Here is a 27,962-nt window from a genome sequence, read left to right as displayed (position 1 = left end):
AAAACTATGACTACATTACAAACATATTTTACAATGACTGTTGCAAATTGCAAATAATGACTGTAGACCCAGTATGTATAAAACATTTTAATTCTTTATATTACAATACAAGAATACATAATACCTTAGAGTGTGGGCTTAAATATAGCCAGCACCAGGTAAATATGTGTACATACACACAGACACACAAAGAAAAAAAAACACCTTTACAATATCATACAACATCTGAATGCATATTACTTGTTTTCTAAAAGGAAATCTGTTCACAGGTCTCTGGCACAGAACCCTCCCTTCGCAGTCTTTCTGCAAGTTTTTCTCATGCTAAAATGCAAGCATTCTGTGAGCTACACCACACATGCTGACCTGTCAACAAACTGCTCCATGAACACAAAACAAATAAAAGCAGGGGAGAAGGAAAGTGAGCAGAAAATATGGGTCACAAACCTAGTCATATAAAGATATAAATCTGATATTACAACTGATGCCTCCTAAAATTGGGAGGGGTTAGAAAAATAAGTCTATATCTAATAGAATCTATATGGCAGGAATCTTTTTTTATGGAAGTTCTTTCTTTCTTCAAGTGCTTTTATGTGTATAACAAAGATAAAAGGAATTTATAGCTATATATTTTCTTCTTGGTCATTCTGTTCTTTAGTAGCCTTGACTCCCAGACTCCTGTCTCCATGCCATCTAGCTTTTCTGCCGCACAGACTTTAAGTAAACTCAATCAAACATACTCTGCGGAAAGCTCAATCTGCAAGGCCCAACAAACACAAAGTATCATCACAACATGGCATCTTTTGTATCTTCTGTACTTTTTTTTTGGAACACACATCTAAGATCCTTGGACACCTGGCTCTTTTCACATAACTATATGTGTACCTGTCTGCTGACATACACTCATTTTAGTGTTTTAAAGCTTTCAAAAACCCTGCAGCCACTGAATAGCCCTGTCTTTGTTACAAAGTATTTCTTTCACCACACTGGAAGCTGACTAGCTTGATTTCACATAGTTGGCATGTGACATGTGATTCTTAGATAATGCCAATGAAAGCTACAATCTCTTAAAGATTTGAAAAAAATCTCATGCACAATTCTCTTAACTCTTGATCAAATCATGTTAATGGGAGGTTCTGTGCGAGAGGTTTTTTTTTTCCTTTTTTTCTTTTTTTAACAATTCACTTAATCACACTGAAAAAGAATGCTACAACAGTCAGGCATATCCATGACATAAATGTAAACTCTTCAATGAAAAAGTAGCTTTAAAAAAAGATATAAAATAAAACATGTTCCCTCCTTTCAGTGTTTACAGAGAATGGAGAGATAAAATAATAACAATAATAAAAAAAAAAAAAAAAAAAAAAAAACACCTCAATGAGTTGGTCACAATATGCACCATAGTATTGAAACAGTGCTGCTTACCAATACACCCAGTCTCCACCCCTTTACAAACAAACCAAAAAAATCATATTGCTGTATCTTTGCTTTTATGGGCAGAGGATCAAATACTACCATCACCTTAAGCACACTTTAACACTAAAACAGGAACTACCATTGGGAGAGGGTGGGGAGGACTCGAGCTGCCATTAATGATTGATTCCAATGCTCTTCTCCCAAGGTCTTCCACTTCATTGTTTGAAATACAAAACACATCTTAGGCATAAAGACAATAAAAGACAGCTATTATAAAAAAAATATATATGAAAAGAGCCTCAAGGGCAGGGTTGATTAGACAACACTTTTCAATGGGGTGAGACGAGCTGCCACAAGAGGAGATGACCAGTGTGATGCGGATGATGTTGCATGGCAGAATGGAAAGCACATTTTAGGAGAATTAAAAGATGGAGGTCAGAGGTGACTAACGAATGTTTCTCGTCACCTTGTGCTAAAGGCCAAAGAAGAGTCTATTCTGAGGATGGAAGCTGCAGGGTGGCTGGCTGGTTGTGGATCTGAGCAGGGCTGGAGGGATGTGTCAAGGAGATGGGGGGAGAAACAGGGATACGACCAGTCAAGGCACAGCATGACAGCTGGAGATAAGGGACAAATGCCAGAGTTCTCCCAAACATTATCCTGGTTTCATGTTCTGTCATTGTATATACTATATATTTATTTATATGGTCTTCTATTTGTCTTTTAACCAAGGACTATTTAGGAAAATATAGTACAAAAGCTACTACAGAAAATAAACTGCATTTGTTAAAATCACAAGTATTTTGTGGCTTCTTTTTTTGTATTGTACATTTGCTTTTTTGCTTTTTTATTTATTTTATTTTATTTTATTTATTTTTTTTGGTCTAACCTGCTTTTAAGACTGGGACTGTCTGAAGAGTTGGAATTCCCAGCACAAAGAACTTTCTTTTATATACTCTGAATATTGCACACCGCACTGCATATTTACTGCTGAAGAATAAAGGCTTCAAAAATTATTGCAAGTAAGTTACAGGGAAAGACATGGGACTAAAAGCATCAATATAATTTTCTGATAGTACCAACACTTCGACAAAGAGCTTTTCCCATCCCTACACCTTCACATGTACAGTCATACAGTTTTGACTTGTCAGTTTCATTGCTGGCCACACACACACACACACACACTTGTACATCTATCTCTGTGAGGACATCTCTAGCTCCTTGCACTAACCCTACCCATCACAACTAAGTGCCTAACCTGAACACTTACCCTAAACCTATCCTTAACCTAATTATAACCTTATCCCTAAAACCAAGTCTTGACCCTCAAACAGGTCTTTAAAAGAGTGTCAGAAATTGAGGACTGGCCAAAATGTTCTCACTTTACTCTCTTTGTCCTCACTCCACTAAAATTCAAACCTGTCTTCACAAAGATAGTTGTACAAGTACTCACAAAACTACTTATCTTCTCAAGTTTTTCAGGCTTGGTGCAGAATCATTTCACTGCATTAGAAAGCTGTAGCTTTCCAAGTTTATTGCTACATAATTTACTACTAAAAGTATTGACAACAGACTGTCGTAGTGATGCATCTGGACAGCACCATTTTTTTTGTTCCTGTCGCAACTGAGTGTTTTAATTAATTACACAAGTAATCAGCCATTAGATATTAATATTCTTTCTTCTTTCACAAAAAAGTAACAAATTAATGAACTTCAAGGTCATTTTAACTGTGTGGTGAGAACATAACATTTTTTAATCTGAAATAGAAACCACTGATTCCTAGAAGTACCCTGAAGTTTTAGCCTTTTGCTCCCTTTCCATTAGTCTATTAAGGAGTCTATTAATGTGCTTAATGCTATGTCTTGCAGTTTCAAGAAACACAAGAATTCTGTTCAAGCCCATTGTGCAAAATGAACTGGCACACAAGCAAGCTCTATTCCCAAAACTAGCAAGCTGCCTAGATAGACAACATTTTTAGATATTATAGTCTAACTTCCAACTTTTTGGAACAGTCAAAGGCTGTGTTTACAGTACAAGGCTTAATGCACAGATGTGATCTTTTGACCATATCCGATTTTTTGTCCCACTTGTTTAGTCATTTAAGACACAACTTGTATCTTGTAACAACTTGTAACTTGGATCTAACCTTCTAAGATTATTTGAATGTATTCGATAAAGAGACTGTGCATGTGATTTACTTGCATCTAGTTTATATAGTGAAGCTGTGAGTTTAATGGCTTCAAAAACAGCAACGTTATCCCCTTTGTTGCTGAAAAATATATTGTAGCTTTCAGTAGTGAAGCTATTTTATTTATAAAATTCACAGGGCAGCGGCTCAAAACAAGGTTCTGTGTTCCTGTGTGTGTGTGTGTGTGTGTGCAATCTTCTATTTATAAATTTTTGCCTCAGTAAAAGAAGCTGCAAGTTTTTGTGTGAGGGTGCACAGGCATGTGTGCTCCACATTAAGAGAAGTTATCTTTGTGGGTAAATGTGTTGCCCTCGCCTGTGGTGGCTTGGAATTCCAATGGGAATTGGATATATTTGATTAAAATGTGAGTTATGTGAGTGATGCACATAAGCAAGCCTATATAGTGTTTTATAATTTTGATCAATTTCAGTTAAGATACTGCCTTAGATGATACCAATGTAGACTGCCAATGTAGATGATAGACAGCAAGGCAGTTACTAGGTTTAGGAACAGAGCCACAATTTCACACAGCAGCAAAACAGACAAGTGAAAACTGCATTACCACACCACATGTTCTCACTAAAACCACATATTGCTTGTCTGTGTGTATTTGTGGGGTTGGAGGGGGGTCTGATATAAAGTGTTGCAAGGGTTGAGAGGGGAGAGAGAGTTTTCTGAGGAGTGGAAATCAGCCAGGTGCTTCCTGCCAGCTGGGAGTGGCTGATGGGTATGTTGGAGGTGACACACTGTTGCCTTCTGACACGGCCTAGCAGATGTGAGCCTGTAATCTGTGGGAATGTGAATGGTGGCCTCCATCGCTGGAGCTGCTCTGCAGGCTGTAGTGGTCCTCACCATCGCTAACACTGTCCACACTATCACCCTCACCTGGCGTGAACTCCATTCCCTCTATGTCAATGTCCACTTCTGTGAACACATAGAAATAACATCTCATCAACACTGATTTTTACACATGAATCAATAATCCCCAGAATAAAGGAATATTCTATTAAACCTGATGTCTTATGGTGGCAAATATAAGATTGTTGATTACCACAGACAATAATGTTGACTTATGTACAAGGGTTATGGTTATGCTTATAAAATAGTGTGTTTATTATTATTATTATTATTATTTGCAATGCTTCTTGCTCACCTACAGGTGTTCCACTATACATGAATTTACTGTAAACCTGCTTCATGTTTGTTTATACATATTAAAGGGTGAAGTGCTATATAAATAGACGTGACGTGACTTTACTAGAGTGCCGTGCAAACATATCCACGTTGCTATGATCAGATTCTTATGCTTTATTTAAAAACAATGCTTGCTGTTTTCTTATTTTCTTTTGTGTTTATTTTGTTATTGAGAGGAAATAACTAAATAAACATTAAAACAAGAACATTAAACTGAAATTTGTTGATAGATATGGGTATATGTATCACAATATAAGTAGCATGTGCAAAAGTATGTGTAGTTGCTGAAAGTGTAGAACTTAATTTTGCTTTTAAAAGTTTTATTGAATGTATGTCCACATATTTCCTGATTTCTCATCAAGATATTTCAGCTATGCTGTACCTTGCTCAGAGTCAGTGGAGATGGTGGAGCCCATGCTGTCAGTGCGAATGCGCTCTAAGCCCTGTACAGAGAGCTGCTCCAGACGCCGTTTGAGGTAGCGATGTTCTCTCTGCAGTTGCTCCTTCATGTTTAGAGCCTTCCTGTCCTGTTCCTCCAGCTTCTGCAGAGCATATGTTTCCACTGATCAAACCACAGAGCACAGAAACACCACACTGCATGACATGTATCATCTACCAGTCAACTTGTGCATGCACAGTGCAAGAAATTCACAATTTTTGTGAGCTAAAAAGAAAAACAATCACATTAACAGAAAGACAGATCTATGGTGCATGACAGGAAACCAGGCAGGGTGAGCTGAAATACTGCTTAACAAACAGGAAAGAAACAAAAGGGTCAACAGAGACACGGTACTGGTTTATCTTAATCTCGCCTCTGTTTCACAGTGTCAGTTTGTTCCACTGAGGCTTACGCCCTTTTTCCTTAGGCAAAATTAAATGAGTTAGTGACATACAAGTGTGTCCATGATTTAAAAAAATTTCAAGAAGTTTTCAATTTAATGACTCTAAAGATGTCATGTGGTGTAACCATCAAGTAAAAAGTCTTATACCTAGAAAACATGTGCCTGCCCTGTACACAGCCCAAAAAATATTTTTTAAAAGATCTTAATATATATTTCAAGTTTAAAAAAATTGTTATTCATTCACAAATACCATTTACATCAGTCTTAGTCTTAGTCAAATGTCTTTTTTTTTTAATCATACAGCTGTTTATGCGAAGCGGCCATTTTAGCCCTTCTGCTACGGTTTATCTGACAAGAATTTTGGATTGTTATTCGAGTGTTTCTTCATCTGCACTTCAGTGACTGCGATAGTGGAACTCAGTTCTCCTTGTGGTGAAGTGCCATAGAGTTTCGTCACTGTATACTGCCGTGTTCTCGCTTCATTGCGAGCTACTGTGAAAATCTCCTCTTCTGTGAAAATCTCCTTCTCAAAACTCTCAAAAACGTTTTTTGAGAAGGAGTCATCCGTTTTTCCCCGTCACGCTCCCGAAGCCGCCGAGGCCTCACGTGAATCCGTGACCTGGGGTTCAGATGTAGAGCTCGAGGACATGGAGAGCGAGCAGACAGGCCTCGCCCTTTCTCTCCCTCCCTCTCCTGAGCACACGTGCGGGGTTTGCCGGTCGAATTCTCGCATGATTATCTGTGCCCTAACCCAGAGGCACGCGAGACGGTTTCCTTCGGGCTAGACGATGTTATTTACGCCCAGCATTCGACTCTGAGGATTTCGGGCCTGCTTTAGCTGACGCTCTCCCACCTGATGGCCAGGAAGCGTGACCTTCTGCGGCCTACTCAGAGCTTATCGACGTGCTTTCGCGCGCTACAGAGAAGCTCGTTATTGATTGGCCCGAAGAGCCCCGCGAATCTCAGTCGTCTAAACTAGATGAGAGTTTTTTGAGCGGCCCCAATTCTAGGCCAGTACGGAGAAAGCTGCCCTTTTTCAGTGATCTGCATAGTGAGATTTCCAGATCCTGGAAGCAGCCGTTTTCCGCCCGCTTGACCAATGCGGCAGCCACTGACTTCATCAACCTCATTGGTTCTGTGGAGCAGGGCTATACCGCCATTCCAGCGAATGAAGACACACTGGCTACACACCTCTCTCTATCTTTGGCTCGTTCTTGGAAATTCCGCCCCCTCCTTCCATCTAAACCGTGCAGGACTACTTCCACCCTTATCGGAAAGTCCTACATGGCAGCTGGTCAGGCTGGCATGGCCCTTCATACAATGGCCATTCCCCAAGCCTACCAGGCGGATGTTTTGAAAGAAATGGACGAGGCCAATGGTCTGACGCGGGAAGCGGTTAAGGAGCTCCGCAGAGCCACAGATTTGGCCTTAAGAGCCACTAAACATACTCCTTCGAGTCGCTCCTGACCCTCACGCCAGAAAGAGGAGAGCTTTCCCTGCTTTCTGAGGTTGGGTCAGACCGTGCAAGCGTTTCCGCCCACCTCTCACTCGCTCTCCTCATCCAGCTCTGTCACATCCGCCGTCCAGCACGTTCCGGTGTGCAGCGTTCGATCAGCCTCACCCCTTTTCGTCACGGGAGATAGGAGACGCGCTAAGCTTTCTCCCCTCACTGCCGATTTGTGTGTTGCCTGCTGCTCGCGTAATCGGAGACACATGCAGTTTTCTCAAGGAGCCGGCAGACCCCATATTGGTCACACAGGCTGTGGGCCCTCTTGTTCCGCGTCAGTACGCCGGGCGCTCTCCTTCGCGGTCAACCATGCTAACCTGCAAGGACCAGTTCGACACTCTAATGCAGGTATGTCCTCTACATTGCGACAGAGTTTCCTCTATCACATTTCTTTTACAAATGGAGGCGTCTGCCAGGGGTATCGCTTCGGATTCTAAAAACAGTGCAGTTCGGTTACACGCTCCAGTTCTGTCTGGATTCCATTCAGATGCAGGCCCATCTGGCTCCTGCCTGGATTTCTAGTCTTGTTACATGTTTGGTCCGCTTCAGGCTAGGCCATCATTTCTCTGTAAGCACCTGTCGCAGGCTCCTGGGCCTCATGCGCTGCCCCTAGGATTTCTTCACATGAGACCGTTTCTTTGGTGGATGAAGTTCTTATGGTGCGTTCACACCAGACACGAATGAAGCGTTAAGCACGAGTGATTTACATGTTAAGTCAATGCAAAGACGCGAATAGACATCCTGCTGCGCGAATGGCGCGAATGACGCAAGTTGAAAAATCTGAACTTTGGCGAATATTCGCACCACGTTAACCAATCAGGAGCTTGCTCTAGTAGTGATGTGATTACGACGTAGGGAGCGGAAGCAGAAATCCAAAACAACAATGGAGGACAAAATCACCGTTGCTGTACGATATATCTTCGCACTTTTATAGAAACAGGAATAAAAAGGATCTTGCTTGGAATAAAGTGAGTGAGGAGGTAGGACAATCTGGTAAGTTGTAAAAAATGGTCTTTACTCAATTTGAGCTATATATATACATATTGAGACTACAAGCTAGCTAAAGCCGGCAAATTGAGCTTATTTGCCGTATTTTACAACTACTCTCCCGCTGACGAGTTGATGTGTTTATTCAGAGGAAGTGTGCAGAAAGAAGTGGAAGAGTCTGAGGGACACATATTTAAAGGAGAGGGAGAGCCCCTCTCATGACGCGAATTCGCGTCTGTTGTGAAGTGAATTTCATGCGCGAATGAAGCGAGTAACTACGCGCGAATAGCACGATTTGCGCAAGTCGCGTCTGGTGTGAACGCCCCATGAGGGGTCCAATCGACAGGACCGGCCTTTTGCCTGTTGAAAGTGTCGCGCGTTTGTTTCCACGCCCTTTCGATATGGCGGAACCCACTCTTTCTTCAAAAAGGGGTCAACATGGGTGCTGTTTTCCATCAGCAAATGATCACAACGGACAACAGTCAACTGCCCTGTGGGTTCAGTGCTGGAGTTCCTGCAAGAAAAATTTGCTGCGGTGGAAGCTGCTACTACTCTGAGAGTTTATGTCACAGCCATTGCTGCTCGAAGGGAGTCAGATAAAATTCCCCTGGGCAAACATAGGTTGGTCTCGGCATTTATGCGTGGGGTTCGGCGCCTGAAGCCAGCCCGCCTCCCTGGAATTCCCTTGTGGGATCTGGACTTCATGCCTGGTCTAGTTAAGGTAACCTTAAGACCCAGGCCAGGATACGTGCCCAAGGTCTTGCCTACATCATTTCGCTCTCAAGTTATCACCCTTCACTAATTCCATCCTCCTCCTTTCGCCTCTGATGAGGATAAAAAACTTCACTTGCTCTGCCCTGTCCGAGCTCTGAAGTCTTACAGAGATCGCTCTAGCGGTTGGAAAAGAACGAATCAGCTTTTGATATGTTTTGGTGCTGGCCGCCGCGGGCTTGCCGCATCAAAGCAGAGAATTTCTCACTGGGTTACGGAGGCTATTTCGCTGGCATATGAGGTGCATGGTCTGTCTTCACCTCTTAGCGTTCGGACACGTTCCACCAGAAGTGTGGCTTCCTTTCAAGCTCTTTTTAGAGGGGTCCTCCTGGAGGACATTTGTGTAGCGGCAGGATGGTCCTCCCCGCACACGTTTGTTAAATTTTATAGTTTGGATCTCAACATGACTCCGGGTTCCCAGGTTCTGTCTGTTTGAACTGACCATGGTTGCTATCTGGTTTTTCATCATACCAGATACGGCAGCGCTTTAGCTTGGCATGTTTGGTATATCGTTCCCATTGCGTCATAGCTACGCAGCGTCGAGTGAACCTATGAAAGAGAACGTCTCAGGTTACTGACGTAACCTATGTTCTCTGAATAGAGAATGAGACGCTGCGTCCGCTGCCAAGCTCCTTGCGCTGCCGACAAGTGCCTAGAGCACCTCCTAGTGGTCATTATATAAAACACAAAGGAAAACCCTACATGAAATATTGCTTTATAACTTAACAGTTTTAACTAAAAATATACACAAGCTTAACTAACAGAAATTATATAATTATATATTATATATAATTATATATCCAACAATGATGTACGGAAACAGTGACAAAATATAAGTCTGAAGGGAGTAAAGCCTATGTTTTGGAGCTCTTTATTTTGAACTCTCAAAGTGCGCCAGATTAATCAATTTATCATTAAAATGTACACAATTTTCTATATATATTGTTAATAATAATTAATTATTTTTTGAAGAAGAACAATTGCTGTGTGATTTAAAGATCTGCAGTGAGCCTCACATACTGACTTGAAACTGTTGATTTTGCATTGAAAACTATTTGAACTTTATTAAAATTATTTTCACTGATTTATTGTGTTGGTTACATTTTGTTAATTTGTGTTTTTTTTTTATTCCTTTGTGCAGTGGCTCAGGAGATGAGTCTTTGAGTCTGTAAAACAGTCAACAAACTTAAAATATAAAACCAAAGATTTTTTGAGGTAATGTAATCTTGTTAAAACAGATTTTATAAAATTGGTATCGAAAAAGGTATCGTTCAGGAATCGGTATCGAAGTCAAGATATCGGTATCAATATCAAAAATTTTTGAACGATACCCAGCCCTAATGTTCAGTTGATTAAAAGTCTGGGAATTTTAGTCTAGTTTTTGTTATTGAAAACCTATTTTAGTCATAGAATATAATGGTTAAACTGATAATTACAATTATTTTGCTCAAAATTGCAATCTTGTTTACTGATCATGATTTCATTTGAGAAATTTCTTTTTACATTTCATTAGAATTATTGCACTTTCACCTATAAGCACAAATCAAGACAATGTCAACTCACACGCATGGTTTATTTTACTCAATTACTCATCTAGTTTCCTGATTTAAAATATTATCATATAAATTAACACACTCTCTACATTATGAAAACTGGTAAAAGTCAAAAACCTCTCTCAAGCTAAACAGTGCAATTCCTAATAGTAATTCCAATAATTTGAAATTGTTAAATTTTTCTATTAAAAAACAACAACAAAAAACAATTTGAATTGTCACACAGATAGGGATGCATGGTATTGGATTTTTGCCAATATCCGATATGCCGATATTTTTCAACTAATTTTGGCCGACAGCCAAATTGTATGGAAATTTCCAATTCCTTTGTATGGAAAAACACAGTCTCTCTTGTGTAGGAATTATAAAGTTCAGTTAGGCTATGTTCACAATGCAAACCTTAGTGCTCAGTTTTGATTTATTACTCAGATCAGATTTTTTTGCTTGGCTGTTTACATTATTTTTTAAATGTGGCCACTATCAGATTTTAAGTCTGAACAGCTTACGATCCTGAACTGACCTGTAAGTGCAAAAGAACAATAACAAGGACGGCACACAGCACAGAACTTTACGGAAGTAAACACAGAGGTTACTGAAATCGACATTTATGAGTTCATTTATACAGTGATGTGCTGTGGAAGCCAGTAAATCTGTGCACAGCCAATAAGGAGGACATAGACGAGGATGAGGAGAGAAAGAGAGCATAATTTTCTCGTACAGTTTATCCTTGCATTTTTTTGCTTTTATAGAGCTGTCACTGTAATACTTAAAGAGTATAACAGCTCACCATCACTCACTGACTAACTTTGCTGCTTTCTACCATATTCATAGAGTGACCAAAGAACTTACAAAATGTAAAATCTTTAGAGTGACTCCCACCAGCGCGGGAATGGTGACAAATGTTGTAAAGTGGCGTAAAAATCACTCTAGATCAAGCATGAATTATGATATGACTGTTCAGATCTGAGTCGCATATGAGCAAAAAAAAAAAAAAGATTTGGGCCACTTTTGCCTGCACAAAAGGTTACTTGTTAGTGCTAAATAAATGTTAATGAAGTTCTTTCTATAATAAGAGTACATTAAAAGCTCTGAAAATAACAACAATAAAATAAATCTTTTTCATACAGATACAGTTGTAACCTAAACATTTTATTTGTGGATTTAACATTTGTAGATGGTCTACAGCAATGGAGTCATCAACACATGAAGCGCGGGTGGCGTGACTTCAGTTGAAGGATGCCGCCTTTAGCCTCAGATAAAAATTCTACAATTCTTTTAGAGCTCCTTGGATTCAAGTTATTTTCATCATCTGTTTGAAAAAAATATATTACAGATTAATAAACTGTATATATAAAATTATTAAATGCACAAGTATCATGTTTGTGATTTTTATTTATCATGTAGGCTATAGCTTCTGTCCATTAAATCAAATCATGATTTTATGACATCGATTACTGCTTGCTTTATTGAGAAACAGAAGTAACTATATCTTGTTTGTGTATTTTACTTTTCATTTTATTAGCCTAACAAGTAGACATACAGCTCACCTCTAAATAAATAAAACTTTCTACAGAGCAGGCACTAGGACCTGAGGGAGGCTGCTGTTGCAGACAGTGTTTGGGCGGATTTCCACCAGGTAAAACACCAGGCAGAAAATGTATCCATTCAAGAGAAATGCTCTGATTGGGGGATTTAAACCTAAAAGACTTTTTTTCCTCCTTGATGATATCAGAACAGTTGTATCACCCTGACATTTTACTTTATACCACCCAAAAATATCAATATGAATCTTAATTCAGAAATTGCCTCACATAATGATGCAATGACTCACATGAGAACTGTCAGACGCATCACATGCATAAACATTTAAATGATAAAAAAAGACTATGGTTTTAAAAATAATTTTAAGTGGAGGTATAATACAATCTCTACCGTGTTAGGAACCGTGGGTCATCTGAGTTGCAACATGGAGAGTGACAAACTTCCTGTAGACAGTTCCTGATTAACTTCCCCTCTGACTGTAACTGCTTTAAGCTGCTCTAACCTCTTTACTGCTGTGTAAACAAAGATATTGTCAGAAAGATGCTGATTTGTTTGTACCTTGATGTGCATTTTGGCGCGTTTGAGCAGGCTCAGTGTGGTGTGACGGGTGCTATCAGGACCCAAAGGCACAAGCTGTTTTAACTGCTCCAGGTACAATCGCAGTTTGGCACGTCTGCAACAAATAAAGAACAGGTTGAATAGGAGTATAAACCTGAGATAAATTTAGAACTTAGAGACTGATTCAGGTTGCTGCTTTGGGCTGCTAACACCAAAGTTGCAGGTTTGAAAGCAAGCAGGGATGACTGAGGAACTAGACTGAAATTGCAGCTTTATGCAAGTGGACTGTTTCTGTAATTAATTTAAATGTAAATTAACCAAGACTCTACAAAAAGTCTTCATAGGGCTCCACAGATACTAAGAAATGTCATGTAATACAACTGAGATGTATTGTTTAACCTATGTTTGGAATTTTGTTGACAGAAAACCTGTCAGAATTGAGGGGGACAAAATGTTCAGTATAAAGGTCTATTCACACCAAACATCAAACCAAAAAGTGAAACGAAACAGACTGAAACTAATATTTGTTGGGATACATGAAAATTAAATTCATGCCATATCAAGATAAGTGTACAAACAGTGAGAAGTCTTAGTGGTGTTGTACTCTTTATAAGCACTCTTAAGCTGCGTTTCCACCGCAGGAACTTTACTCAGGAACTAGGAACTTTGGGGTGGTACTCGGTGTGTTTCGAACACAGGAACCAGAGTCTAAATGAAGTTCTGGGTAAAAAATTCCCCCTCTGAAAGTACCTGCTTGCTAGGTAGTACTTTTTCAAAGTTCCAGAACTTTAGGGGGTGGGACTTGCGCGCCGAACATGATGATTGGTTGAGTTCACACAGCATTTTGATTGTTTGACTCCACGCAGCATTTTACTTCAACCATCGTTTTTTAAAGTCTGTTGCGGTGCATGCAATAAGAGTTGTTTGCTATTTGAATCAACAATGGAGTTTAAAAACACGAACAGTGGACTGACGATGAGGTTCAGGCTTTATTAAGCTTAAGTCGCACGCAGTCCTACGTCACCAGACTATCTTCATGGTACTTTAGACTGCTATGGAAACGCAGCGAGCAATAGGTTTGGAGGGGGGGGGAGTTCCTGGGACAAATTGTTCCGGGTAATTTCAGTGGAAATGCGGCTTTAGAATGCCTAGAATAGGTATTGCCCTTTTTTTTTTTTTTTTTTTGCTCTATATGAGCAAAGAAAAAAACATGTTAACTGTTTTCATTCTTCATCTGTGATTTTGATGTTACTGACAAACTGTTGTCTTTTCCACTTGAAGTATATAAAATATAGCTATAGAGTGAGTTGCAAGATAGTTGCTGAATAAACACAATTGCCTCAAATAGATTTTGATACAACCCAGCAGAATGAGTCGACTGAGGCAGACTGGGGCTCTAAGGAGGAAGTGACCCTCTTTGGAGAAAGAGGCTATTGACTGCAATGTGTTCAGCAAGGCCAGCCCTTTTACACCTCTCAAAAGGAAGAGAGCGAGAGCGAGAGCGAGAGAGAGAGAGAGAGAGAGAGAGAGAGAAAGATGCTTTTTATATACTGTATATCCACATACAACTTACAAAAGTAGATCTTCATCTGCAAAAAAGCTTACAAATGTGAATGATATGAAATGGAAGTGGATGGAAATGTCTTTCTGTGGATTTACCTAACCCAACCTGAGAAATGTGATGACTCTACAATGTACTTGACAAATGTACACCTAACAAAGTTACACATATACTTATTTTTACTTTAAAGTGGGCTTGATGATAATTTATTTAAAAATTATATGCTAAATTTATGAACATTTTTTGTTTGCCCAAGTTAATTTGCAGTTAGACTTATTATTGTTCTTCTCAATCAGTTTTATTCGAGCAACTGATATCACATGAGTTACTGCAAAATTGGGTCCAGTCTCTTTTGCAAGTATACTGCAGTATTGATCAGAACAATATCTCAGCAGCAGTTAAAGAAAGCCTGCGGAGCAAACTATAAAATGTAGTGGGCCTGCTAACACAGAGGCTATTTGAAATAGGCCAGGCATCACATCATCATAACTCTGTGAATGATTAACATGAGCTAAACTAACAGGACACTGTATCTTGAGCTTCTCTTTCTATTCCTGCACTGTTTGTTTTTCACATCAGTAGTGCATATGTATAATTTCAATAATGTTGACTTTGCATGCAAATATATGTACCTTTCTAATTGAAATATCCAACTCCTGAAATCCAGATCTCACTGAAAGTGCAGTGATCTGATTTCTGGGTCAAACAGCACAAGTCAAGTCCGTTTTATTCATATTTCACAATACATATTGTTCCAAAGCAGAACATGGAGTTTTTAAAAACCCCAGTGAAGAAAGTGTAATTTGACTGTAGCAATGAAAAATACCCTATGATGTTAGGTAGAATACGGAATAATTATTATTATATATTTGTAATAATTAAATATTTGTAATATTTGTTGTAATATTATTTGTTAGTTTACCCAAAAATTAAATGTCTATTATTAATTACTCACCCTTATGTCGTTCCACACCTGTAAGACCTTCGTTCATCTTTGGAACACAAACTGAGATATTTTTTTATGAAATCCAAGACTTTTTTTTTTTTATCCCCCATAGAAAACAACATAATTACCACATTCAAGATCCAGAAAAGTAGTAAAAACATTATTAAAATAGTCAATGTGACTACAGTGGTTCAACCTTAATGTTATGAAGCAACGAGGATACTTTTTGTGCGCAAAAAACAAAACGTGAGCAGTATAACGCATGCATGTGCTGTTAACGCAGGAGCCGGCCAATAATGAGCCGACGATCTGACGTAGAACCTGGAAGCGCTGGACGTAAACATCGTAGGAGAAAGACAGGGGAGAGAAGAAATTGTTGAATTAAGGCGTTATTTTTGTTTTGTTTTTTTGCGCACAAAAGGTATTCTCGTCGCTTCATAACATTAAGGTTGAACCACTGCAGTCACGTTGACTATTTTAACAATGTCTATACTACTTTTCTGGACCGTGAATGTGGTACTTCCGTTGCTTTCTATGGGGGATAAAAAAAAACTCTTGGATTTCATCAAAAATATCTTAATTTGTGTTCTGAAGATGAACGAAGGTCTTACGGGTGTGGCACGACATGAGGGTGAGTAATTAATGACAGATATTTCATTTTTTGGTGAACTAAACCTTTAAATATATATTGTCACAACTTGATGTCATCATCTGCAATCAAACAGTAAATTTGTAAAATAGACTCTGTTTATGTTAAACTACTTTTATTAGTATTGCTAAAACTGGGCATAAATGCTTTGCTTTTGGTTATCTGTTCTTTAGAACTTACAATTGTGGCTTTTACAATGTTCCCTCAGCATTCACCACAAACAACCCTCCACCTTTCCTGTCTTTGACAACTGTAGCATATGTGAGCTGTACTTCAGTGTTCATGACCTGTATTTCAGTGTTCAGAGATCAGCCTGGTTTGTCTCAATGCCTACCAGCCATGGGCATGATTACATGTGCGTGAAGATTTGCGGTTATTCAGGTCATTGTTGAATGTCAGGTTAAATTCTGTCAAAACAATAACAAATGAACTATTACACGACTGAAAATACACAAATACAAAGCAATTACTGTACAACTGTACAAAATGAACTGCTCAGAAAGAGTCCACCTGCAGATCTGAAAATGATACAGGAATGCTGGGTAACACATGAAGTACAGGCACAGCATGAATTCCATTTCAAATGCCTACAGTAAAGTTGCAGGTTCAGGCACATCTTCAGTGAACTGGATTACTGTGTCAACACAGATCTTTGCTGACCATTCCAGCATAGAGATTACTCTTTAAATGTAGGCTACTGACTAGGGATGGGCCAGGATATTCCACCATCTAACTATTTATTTTAAAAGACTGACAAGTTTATTTAGATATTTTGTGCTTTCTGTTTTGACTGACATTTTTAGTGGCAATGCTGTAAAACAATGGTTCTCAACCAGAGGGCCAAGGGCACACTATAGGGTCTCAGCAAACTTCCAGAGAGGCCTCAATAAGTGAATGTCCCCTAAGAAATGTGTCTGAGCTTCAGACAACCCACTAACTTGATTATCAAAATACACAGTTTTGCACATCCATATTTAGACTCCCATGTAGGGATGTGCGATATGGCAAAATATATCATAATTTTTTAAAGACAGGATCACGATCCATAAAACACTGCACAGACTGTGTGAATTAAAAATACAATGATGCTACTGAAGTTATTTAGTCAAGAGCAGTGAGTGATTTTCTCTTTTCCTATATATTGTTGTTTAACATTAATGACACAAAGTCAGCAGGTAAGCTGCTGTCTAATCTCAGCCTCAGACATCACACCCACAGACTGTTGGCTGAACTTCTGATGCATAAGGAACACAAAATGGGAAAAACTTCTGAGTTTCAAAGTCATCATTTGTTTGGTTGAGTTATACAGGATTTCCTAGAGACTGGTGTGTCGCGTTTTTTAACAGTCCACCTAGAAACAAAGCCATTGTGATGCCAAACCCCCTCATGGAAGAAGAAAGCTTGTCGTGTTTAGAACTGTGACAATAAGCGCTTATCAGGATCAACTAAACACTGGATTTTCAAAAGTATGTAAAGTTTTCGCCGCCATTGTTGCAATAAACTTGCACCACATTATTGAATGAATAATTTATTAGATGCACACCAGTCTGTTATCGCAAAGACAGATTTTACATTTTCAGTCCCCTAAACAAGACGCGGAACAAAATGAACTGTGATTGGTTGCTTTATATTTCGGTCAGACGTCCTCTTGGGTGGTCCTTGGCCAATTAAAGTTGCAATGTCCACACCTTCTGCCGTCAGCTCTGGCTATGTGAGACTAGCTTCTGTCACCTCATGCACGGATCCAATATGCTGACACACATCCAATTTTCTCCCAACTGTTTACATTCATTCAAGACATATCCGACTGTGTAAGCCTTTTGTGTTTTTAACAGTTTAAGTGCAATAATATGTGAAAGAGAACTCGTGCTGTGTGAAAGCTAGCTTACTTTGTGTGCGCTTCCGGTGTGTGTGCCCTGAAAAGCGTATGTTCGAACAGCATGCAAGTAAAATCTTTTAAAAATTTAAATGGGCAAAGCTTTAAAATACATGCAAATAATAAACTTTCATGACGACAAAGAATTGCAAAAGTCAGTGAGCGTAACCATGTCTACCAGTATATACGCCCAACCCTACCACTACAGTGCTAAACTTGATGTGATTGTATGTTGGAGGCTGAAGGCTTTATTTTAAACTTTGAAACTTTGAATTTACAAAAAAGACAAGTAAACAGTCAGTAATAAAATAAAAACAAATAAGCAAATTGCAAACAGCACAAATAAATAAAATAGAATAAAAAGACATGAAATAAACATTTTTCAGGTTGTTTTTTTCAGGTGGGTGTAAAAATACTACAGAAATTAAATGAAGTTATCAAGTAAAATAACACTGGATAGTTTTCATTGTAACATTAATTACTTTTTAATGCTTACGATTAAAGATACAAAAGGTACTCAGTCAAGAGCAAAGAGCAACTTTCTCTTTGTCTTTTGTTCTCTGATTAACATGACAGAAAACAGCAGGCTTATTTGGCTGCTGTCACTTTAAGAGCTTAAGCACAGATCCAATATACTGTTGCACAACATTTTTCAACAGTTTTCTTTCTCAACTATTTACATTTCAAAACTGACTGTTTATCGGAATACTCTCCAAACCGGACATAATTTTGTGTGTATTTGACCATTTAAGCAAGCAAATGAAACAAGTGAGTGAGGGTGGGTGTCAAACTGTCAATTCGCTGTGTGAGAGAAGAGAGAGTAAGAACACACAGCTGGTATAGGTGTTCTCAATACTGCAAAAAAGTTGTATTGGAATCATTTCAGATATTTCAGTATATCAACATAAATGACAAATTGTCGCTAAACTAATGACTTGTGTTCAAATGCTGAACGTTTCAGACCAAGCCTACAAGATCCTGATGAGTCAGCAGAGTGAAGCAACTCTAAAAATGGAAAGAATGGAAAGGGCAGACATGAAGTAAGAGTGTGGAGGGTGTCTTCCATCTCTGCTCTGTGTAACAGACAGGACGAGAAGAGTACATGTGTCTTCACTCATGACATCAGCACCACAGCATCACAGCACAGTTTCCCAAAGCAAGAAAAAACACTTCCTGAAACCTAAATAAAAACCCCAAAGAAATCCAAAACTACAAACTCCCATAATCAAGCAGCCCTAGAACAAAGTCACATTTACATGTGAGAAACTGAATTCTTGATGCACAAGTTGCTGAATTGTGACACTGGAACAGGCATGTCTTTTGGAAACATTGCAGAAACACTGATTTATAATACAAACAAATATTATCATATATAATCTACATAGATCAATGAGCAGAAAGCAAGTCTTTAGTGTATAGTGAATGATTGTGCATTTTTAAAGGTGTGATGTATGGAACAGCTGATAAACAACAAGTGTAAAGTTTACCACTTGATTTTCATGGTTTTCTTTATGTAACAAACATTTAGTCCCAATACCATGTAAAATAAATGACAGATAATAATAATTTTCATCATTTTGAATTCAGATGTAGTTACTTAAATATATTGTGAACAATAAACCCATTTTGTTTGTTTAGACTCATGCTTCCGACTTGATATGCCATAATAATGAATACCAGACTCGGAGGTAAGAGTTTCCCAGGTGCACTTGAAGACATATAGGTGGAAACAAGGTCTAAAACATTTTGTGATCTAATCACTAAAACCACATACAGAAGTAGTCAAAAGTGTATGTCACCACATCATATTTGTAGTGGAAACACTAATCTGTCCTGAATGCATCCCAGACAGCACTGAAGAAACGTTTTCTCGCAGCCACTCAATCTCACATTAAATGCTTTAATTAGGGATGCACCGATCATGATTTTTCATTGCCAATTCCGATTTCAATTTTTTCACAAGTTAACTGGCCAATTCTGATAATTGCTGTAGCCATTTTAAATTACAGGTAACCACTGAATTTAATCATTATCCAAACAAAGATGCCACAAACAGAATTGTCTGATTTTAGATTTATGAAATGATGGTATATAAGACACACCTGCACAAAACAAAAACAGCAGAAATACAAATTCACTCTCCGACAGTGGGTGGTGTTTATGGAGCAGCAATATAGCATTTCCTCAGTTACCGCTGTACACAAAGCAGTGCTGCACTTATAAACAGGCATTATACAGAGGTAAGAGAAAACTATAATGTCACCGAAACTTCTCTGAAGACAGTCAGTTCTCTTTAGAGATACATTCATATAAACACCCACGCCAATTCAATATTTATATTTTTCTTCCTATAAACAGTGAGCTTGTTGTGACTGGTACAATATTTGCTCTGCTGGTGCGTCTCTGTTCTCCTCTTTGCATCCGTCTTCAGCGTGTTTCATCTCTGGCCTCTGTTAACGTCATTTTTACAGACTTCATAATATTTCCACACAAATTACATTTTGGGAAATTATTGTAATGCAGTTAGTGTGCAAGTCAGGACTAGAGAACAGTGTTTGGAGCAAAAACCATCTGGTTCAAATTAGTGTTGTCAAAAGTACCGACTTCGGTACCGAGTCGGTACTGAAATTTCAAAAAATGTGACGCTTTGATCACTGTTGAGTGAATTCGTAAACACCTCTGATTGGCCACTGTGTTCACGCACTCATCGGATGTGTCTGTGATTGTCTACAATGATCAATGCACGGGAGCGTTTGAAAGCACACAGAAGTGTTTGAATTTGAAATCATTTTAAAAGTGGGAGCGCGAGCATTTGAAAGCAGGCGTCTATCAGTGGACTGGTCCATGATAGATGCCTGCTTTCAAATGCTCCCATGTGTATCTGTGTAATCGCTTGATGAAGAGTGTCATTGATGACTATTTACAACATGTTTTTGAAGCTTCGATCATTGAAGCCAATCACAGACCGATGAGCACGTGAACACAATGGCCAATCAGAGGTCAGGGTTCCCACTCTTTTTCAGCGATCATTTTCCAGGACATTTTCAATTTTACGATAGCAGGAATAAAAGACAAGGATCACACTCTAAAGTAATATATTGCTCTCTAAGTCTTTAAAAGGCGTAGCTACAGTTTGTTGCCATAACTTAACTATAAAATTAGTGACTTTATAACTCGCAATTCTGACTTTATAACAATTGTTTATATCACGCAATTCTGACTTCATATCTCAAAATTCTGACTTTATATCTCACAATTCTGACTTTATATCTCACAATTCCTACTTTATATCACAATTGCGAGTTTATATCATGCAATTCTGACTTTATATTTCACAATTCTGACTTTATATCATGCAATTGCAAGTTTATATCACAATTATGTAAGCCCGCAATTGTGAGAATTTTTTTGAATTTGTGAGATAAAGAGTTCCCTTTTAAATCACTGCAGCGCAATCTCACGAAGTTCTGCACTGTTGTGAAAAGCAGTTAATAGCATTAGCTAACTGCTGCAAGTGGCAACACAAGACTAAACAACATTGAAAATAATACTCTCACATGTCAAACCTCAGCTTTCCGGAACATCGCACTTTCTGCAAGTGATTTCTGCAGGTAATTGTTTTTGGCCAGTGATAAACTCTTTGTTCTTGGCTAAGAAAAAAACTGAAGAACTTTTTAAAAAATAATTTTCAAGGACAACAACAAGATTTTCCAGGACATTTTACATTTTCTCTCATTTTCCATGTGTTTTCCAGGATTGGAAAGTTTGTCATCAATTTTCCAGGTTTTCAAGGTTTTCCAGGATGAGTGGGAACCCTGAGAGGTGTTTACGAATCTGCTCAACAGTGCTCAAAGCATCACATTTTTAAAATTTCAGTACTGACTTTGTAATGATTTATGACTGGTCAACCGGTGCATCTCTAGCTTTAATAACAAACACTAAATGCATTTCCCATCTGAAATGTCAAAAATTAATTATATGTGCAGCACTGAATCCTGGTCAAAGCCTGTCTATAGTTTTGCATGAGTTTCACGTAAATCACCATAGAGAGACTGTGTGTGCACACTACAGCTTGCTACAGAGGCTAGAAAACACTGGATAGTGAAGAATGGATCAATTGGATGAGCCACTGGGTGAATCTGTGTGAATCTGAATTACACAGAGAATTTTTTTTTATTCTAAAATGCTAATATGGTAGACATCTCACAGCTAGACAGCATTGACATTCTCTGTCATGAAAAAACTGAAAGGATGAAGTCTAGTTTATGTTTATTACCAACAGTGGCTCTGATATTAGAGAAAACCCTGACCTTGTTTGCCTTCAGATATTCTGAGAGATGACATAACCAAGGATAATAATAACTCTAAAGGCAGTGTTTCTCAACTCCAGTCCTGGGGGCCCACCTACCAGAATGTTTTAAATGTCTTGCTAATGAAAACACTTGATTCAACTCATCAGCTTTTTAGTGTGTTAAGAGACATCCAGAGTTCGCTGATCACATGACGAGAGTAAGTGTCGAGATGACTGACAAGACCATGGCGGAGGATTCGTTGCACAACAGAGCCTAAGCGTCTGATAAATGCCTTATCTTGTAGAATGTGCACTCAGCACCACCGCCCCCTATTCACAGAGTATGTGTGATCGCGAAATCAAAAGCCAAAAGCGGGCACGCATTCAAACACGATTTCAATATCCAGCATTTTGAAAGCGGCTCTATGATGCATGTAAATATCTCCCAATATGAAGGCTATCTCAGGCTGAGCTGTGTAGTTGTAACCATCTCTTAGCTCTATATCATGCTTGAAGAAAGAATTGGTCTCTGTTTGCACTTTGAATATTGAGAGAGTACTTTGAATTATTGTTGCACTTATTGTTTGCACTTGATAAGACTAAGAAAAAACTGTGTTATTCATTTTTTATTTATACTGTTTTTGTTTCTATGATCAATTTGTGGAAAGGAGTTCAGTTAGGAGGACAAAAGTTGTAGAAGCTCATAAATCATCTACAGTTCTAAGGTCTGAAGAGACATGAAATCATACAGGAGAGAATCCAGTCAGTTGAGTTTGTGGCAAAACCTTTTACAGTGCTTGAGTATTGTTGTCTTTTACTGCATTTGATAATTCATGCTCAGAAAGTAGAACTGAAATGACATTCATTACAAAATGATTAGTTAAAACATTTCAAATGTACCTGCAGACTATTTTTCTAGTCATGTATTTAATCATTGAGGATTTCTTAAAAATACTGTGTAAAAATCTAATCTCGTCTCTTGCGCTAACTGTCTCGTCACACCCCTACAACTTATATTTGCACAAAATCACGCACAGATGAACTTGAAGTATGTAGTCAGACTCACAATGTGTAATTCCTGCTGTGGAATCGCTCTCCCCACAAAAAACACGATCCATTATCTATTGGCTTTAATATATCAGTCTAATTTTCTTATCAGATTGATAACAATAACATTAAAAATGACTATTTATCGGCCGATGCGATATGTTGACCAATATATTGTGCATCCCTAGTCTTCTTCTGTTGCAAAACATGCATCGAGAATCATTTTATAATCAAATTGTCACCCTCTGAATCGTAATCTAATCAAATCGTAAGGCAAGTGAAGATTCACACCTCTAGTCACAATAACGCATTTGGTGATTGGTCAAAACACCCTGCACAATGCATTGTGGTATCATGGGGAAAAAAGTTGAATATATTTCCTATAGATATGGGCTTTGACTTGTTGTGAGCCAAATTTGTTGCTATTACCAGGGATTTTATGGTATAGTTGCTAGGCGATTGTTTTGGAACCTTCAGAAAACTTTAACTAGTCCAGAAATTACTTCCTCAAATGTCCACATCACAATGTGAAATATTAGCATAATCCCCGCCCAAAGGCATACGCAAAGAAAAAAGACGAGGCTTCATGTTGTGTGTGGGTTTGCACATGATCTGTGTATTAAGTCTTGGAGTATAAATGCAAAAAAATTAGACCTGCTACTTTTTCTATGTAATGTGTTGCTTTGTTGTTCATTTTATTACTAACTTTTATCTAACTACTAACAGTCACTCAGTAATTTTTTTTTTACATATAAATTAAATAAATACAAAATCATTCTAAGCACTTTGTTTTATGATCTGTCCTGACAGTGATTGTATTTCCCTTAATAAATAGGATAAGTTAATATTACAAACTTTTTTTGCATTTATTTTGGATTAAATGTCAGTACTGGGCTCACAGTTCACATGGGTAGGGTACTTTGTACTGTGTGCGTGAATTACCCTGTTTGTCCGCCACCACTAAAGACCATTTTTGACCCAGGAAAAACTTTCACAACATGTACTTACTATAGGGTTAGGGTTAGTTGCATGTAATTAATTTACTGTCATTACTATAGTAAGGACACTGTAAAATAAAGTGTTAGCAAATAATCTTATTATCAAATCAATTAAGTCTGCACATAATAATCGAACAACAATCTCTAGCCATGACTATTTTCACAATATAGCATGGCCTCTGGCCCCTTTTTTCCTTAATCATTACCTTTCACAGCATTAACTCAAAATTTGATCTCCCTACACAAAGGTACAGTAACAGGAAGTTGCATGACATTGGAATGTTTTTCTCCTTTGTATTTCTATATGTCCCTTTAAAGATGTCATAAACCTGCCCATATGGTTTTCCTGTTTGTTTCCTGGTACTCTGCCTAGTGTTGTCAATGGTTCAGAAGCTCTATTCTGAGGAAGGACATTACTGAACATATTTCTCACCAAGCAGCAGTAATCAATTCCTCAAACTTAAGCATGTGACTGGCATACTCCAAGATATCAGCACAAGGGACACAATTCTCACACAAACACGCCCAATCTCTGGCACAAACACAAACAGCACAAAACTGTCTGTCACATTGTAATTACTTTATATTCTTATTTAGCAAACTTTTTCACTCACCAGCCAATTATTATTATTTTTTTTTTTTACCAATCATGTTTCCTCACAAAAGTAGTAAAGCCTCTATTCCAATTACATATATTCAAAAAAAGCCAACCTGTTCTCATTCCCAAGGCTTCCGATAATGATGCCCCAAAAATCATGCCCCAAAATATCATGTGATAACAAAATTATACCAATACAATTTCATGATGATAATATTCACATGCTCTTTGAATCAATATATTGACAGCAAATATATCTCACTGAATGCAGTAGGTTTAGCAGCAGCATCTCAATAAAAATATGGCTCCTGTGTAATCAAACAAACATAATTTATGAACCATAACCTGCCAAATTGGATATTAAGCTGATCATGGTTGATTATCATGTTGTTCTGTTGTGTCTGTTGTGCAGCACTTTGGTCAGCATTCATGTTGTTTTAAGGTGCTATGTAAATAAACTCGACCTTGACCTTATCAATGACATTTGGAGGATTAGTGAATGTTAATTTCAAGCCCTGCTCATCTTTTATATATCAATTGAATACATTACTACAAGACACTGACTTTTAAAACCATTATTATATCCACAATTATAACCCACAAGCTTTGGATGGTTCCTTCATATAAAACTCTTAAAGCCCTCTTAAAGGCATTTCTTAAATGACAGTTCATTTGAATTATAGGATATCAGAAATGTTCTTACCTGTGTTTTTCCAGCTCATTGTGTGATGACCTGAACAGAAAATAAATAGAAACACAGATGAGTTTGTTTTAAAAATATATATTATTAATAATAATAATAATAATAAATTATAAATAAATTATTAAATTAGTAATAAGAACACTGACTTTTTACTTAAAAAAAACAGTACACTGACTATTCACTAAAGCATATAAAAAAGGGGCAGAAGTGGAGAACTCTGTAGCTCTGAACAACTGCCATAGGATGTTTGTTCTAATGATAGAGTGATGTTGTTACAGTCTACTGTAGCAAAATAAAGTGGTGTGGAATAGTGATGTTCTTTATGTAATGATGTGGTCCAAAAGGAGCATCAAAGAGCTGCATTTGTCTGTTAGCACACATATGCACTCTTGTTTGGCACTCAGTCAAGATGTCGTTCATTGTGAAAGAACAAAAATGCCCTTGTTGTCACGTGTGAAGTATAAATATTCAATAAATTATCAATGCACCCGAAGAAGGTAATGCAATTCATTTTGATTTTGAATGATGAATAAATTAATGAATTATGCTTTTGATCCCTGGCCCCTTCCCACACCACATGCTGTTATGCTCTGAATTCTATATTATAGACAAAACACAATAATTTTGCATTCCCTTACTGTGTCTATTAGGCCAATATCACTGTAAGTAAAGCGCTAACAGCATGCACTCAATGACGCCAAGGAAATTCAGCACGCTACAACGAATTGCTATTTTAGTCCAGGGTATGAATGCTGGGGTGTACGATAGGGCAATTACACTTTCTCCAAATAAACAAACAAAACAGAGAGATTACAGTGAATGCAAGAAAAAAAACAAAATATATGGGTCATAGGATCAGCTGTTTGTTGTATGTCGAAGCTGCAGTGTGCATTTTTTGCACCACTAACATTATCATGTGGGACTGCAAAAATAATGATTTCACCTCTCCCTAAATATGGAGGTATCCCTGAGTATGCATAACGAAATTAATGCAAATGACAGGTATGTGGCTGCAAAGATGCTATAAGCTATGTTCATTATAAAAACATCAGCGTGACCAAAAATACAGGCACAAGGCTGCAGAATACATGGTGTTGGGAGGGAAAAAACTTTAATATTATACTACTGAAAGTCCACATTTTCATCAGATGCAAGTTTTGGTAAAAAGTAAAAAAATAAATAAATCACATTTTCTGGAAATCCCTAATTCCATAGATTTCCCTCTTTCAGTACTTTCTATGCTTATGTGGGGGAAGGGCAGCACACTAGGCTCCTGCTGTTTTGCTTTGACATTGCAAGGAAAGGGGGCTATGCAGCACAACAGATCCAGGGGTCAAAGCTCTCCAGCAGCTGACTTAGGTCTATTCACACCACACCCAACAGTGAGAGTTTAACCACACCTAAAGTACACTACTACAAGCACACTATCTTGACATGCATGTGCTACATTAATGCTCATATTTAATAAAGTAAATAAAATGCCAACTTGTGAGCAAAAAACATTACTTCTGAAGTTACTGTTTGTTTTTAGTGTACAAGAATGCATGATCAAAAAAAATGTTTGACAAATTTTAAGCATGCAAATTTTATTTGAAATAAGTATTATGTAATTTGAAGTATTTATACATTTTCAGCTACTTCAAGCATTTATGACAAATCCCTAAAACGTACTGACGTTGGCAGTCGTGTTTAAATAACAAAAAGTTATGGTTAATTAAATATATAGTGCTTTTACATGAAAAAGATTGAGGAGAAGGGAGATGACAGCAGTGGAAAAGGGAAAGCAGCAGCAGCAGCAGAAAGTTGACGCTGTACGCGTGGCAATGTTTATACACAGCCAAGCCCATCAACAAAAATGGCGATTACATGTAGAATAAACAATGTTTAAATGTATCCATCCATTAACATAGCAATGTCCTTGTATTGTATTTACCTATTGTTGTGGTTTTTTCTTGAAATGGGAGAAGATTTAGTTTTCTTTCTGGAAAAGTCGCTATCATACGGCAAAACAGACGCATAACCGTGTTCAGCTTCTAGTGAGAAAGTAAACAAAACCAGCATTAAATACAGACTTGTGTGATTCAGTGAAAAAACAATTATACGGTTAGAAAGTTAGACACTAATATGTTTTCATGTCAAGACGTTTAAAAATTGACGAATTGTGCTTCTATCAACTTACTGTACAGCAAACACCCCCTACCCATAGGTTACATTTGACGGAAAATGAAAACGAATCAACATTTTAAGAGAGGCTGGGACGAATGACATGCATGTAAGTCATCTTATCCCGATAACTGAACATTTATAGACTTTAGCAACTCACAGTAGCTCCTTTTGGGCTTGAATTAAACTACACTTGATCAGCCGGCATGTTTATAAGTGGCATTAGACCCAAACAACGAAATATTGCAAATACGAAGAATATGTTTTTAGTTGACAACACAGACATCATGATATACCTCTGTCTCTTCTTTCCAAATACTCTGCTGCCTCAAGAAGAAGTAGAAGAGAATTAAGTTCCATCCTGGTGTATTTACAGAAATAAAAACAATACAAAAAACGTATTTACACTGTTTAACAACAAATTTAAAACAAATGGATGAAACAAAAACAAAACAAATAAAGAAAAAAAAGTGATGACGCTCGATATGAACAGTTCAATTCCGAGTCGTAGAGACTCTCGACAAAAATTAATGCAGACTGCAAGTAAACTAAAATCTGGATATCGATTGATGGCTTC

General features: G+C 37.9%; 1 protein-coding gene across 1 annotated transcript; it reads right to left on the bottom strand.

Annotated features, from left to right (window-relative positions):
• Positions 1 to 72: 72 nt before the first annotated feature.
• Positions 73 to 27,962, bottom strand: mxd4 (MAX dimerization protein 4). The gene is made up of 6 exons (XM_051893772.1): positions 27,682 to 27,962; positions 27,156 to 27,255; positions 25,223 to 25,252; positions 12,554 to 12,668; positions 5,176 to 5,335; positions 73 to 4,523 (listed from the first exon to the last, which is right to left on the bottom strand). Exons 1-6 carry the CDS (start codon positions 27,743 to 27,745, stop codon positions 4,366 to 4,368), a joined length of 627 nt encoding a protein of 208 aa, XP_051749732.1. The 5' UTR covers positions 27,746 to 27,962; the 3' UTR covers positions 73 to 4,365.

The sequence above is a fragment of the Ctenopharyngodon idella genome, chromosome 1 (genome assembly GCF_019924925.1).
Source record: "Ctenopharyngodon idella isolate HZGC_01 chromosome 1, HZGC01, whole genome shotgun sequence".
NCBI classification, from domain to species: Eukaryota; Metazoa; Chordata; class Actinopteri; order Cypriniformes; family Xenocyprididae; genus Ctenopharyngodon; species Ctenopharyngodon idella.
This window is presented reverse-complemented; position numbering and strand designations above follow the sequence as displayed.

Excerpts from the sequence above, each read along its gene's own strand:
- mxd4 (XM_051893772.1), bottom strand. The coding sequence starts at position 27,745 with ATGGAACTTAATTCTCTTCTACTTCTTCTTGAGGCAGCAGAGTATTTG. Across the intron at positions 25,253-27,155 it reads AGAAAAAACCACAACAATAG|GTCATCACACAATGAGCTGG; the intron begins GTAAATACAATA and ends TTTTCTGTTCAG. Across the intron at positions 12,669-25,222 it reads AATGAGCTGGAAAAACACAG|ACGTGCCAAACTGCGATTGT; the intron begins GTAAGAACATTT and ends TATTTGTTGCAG.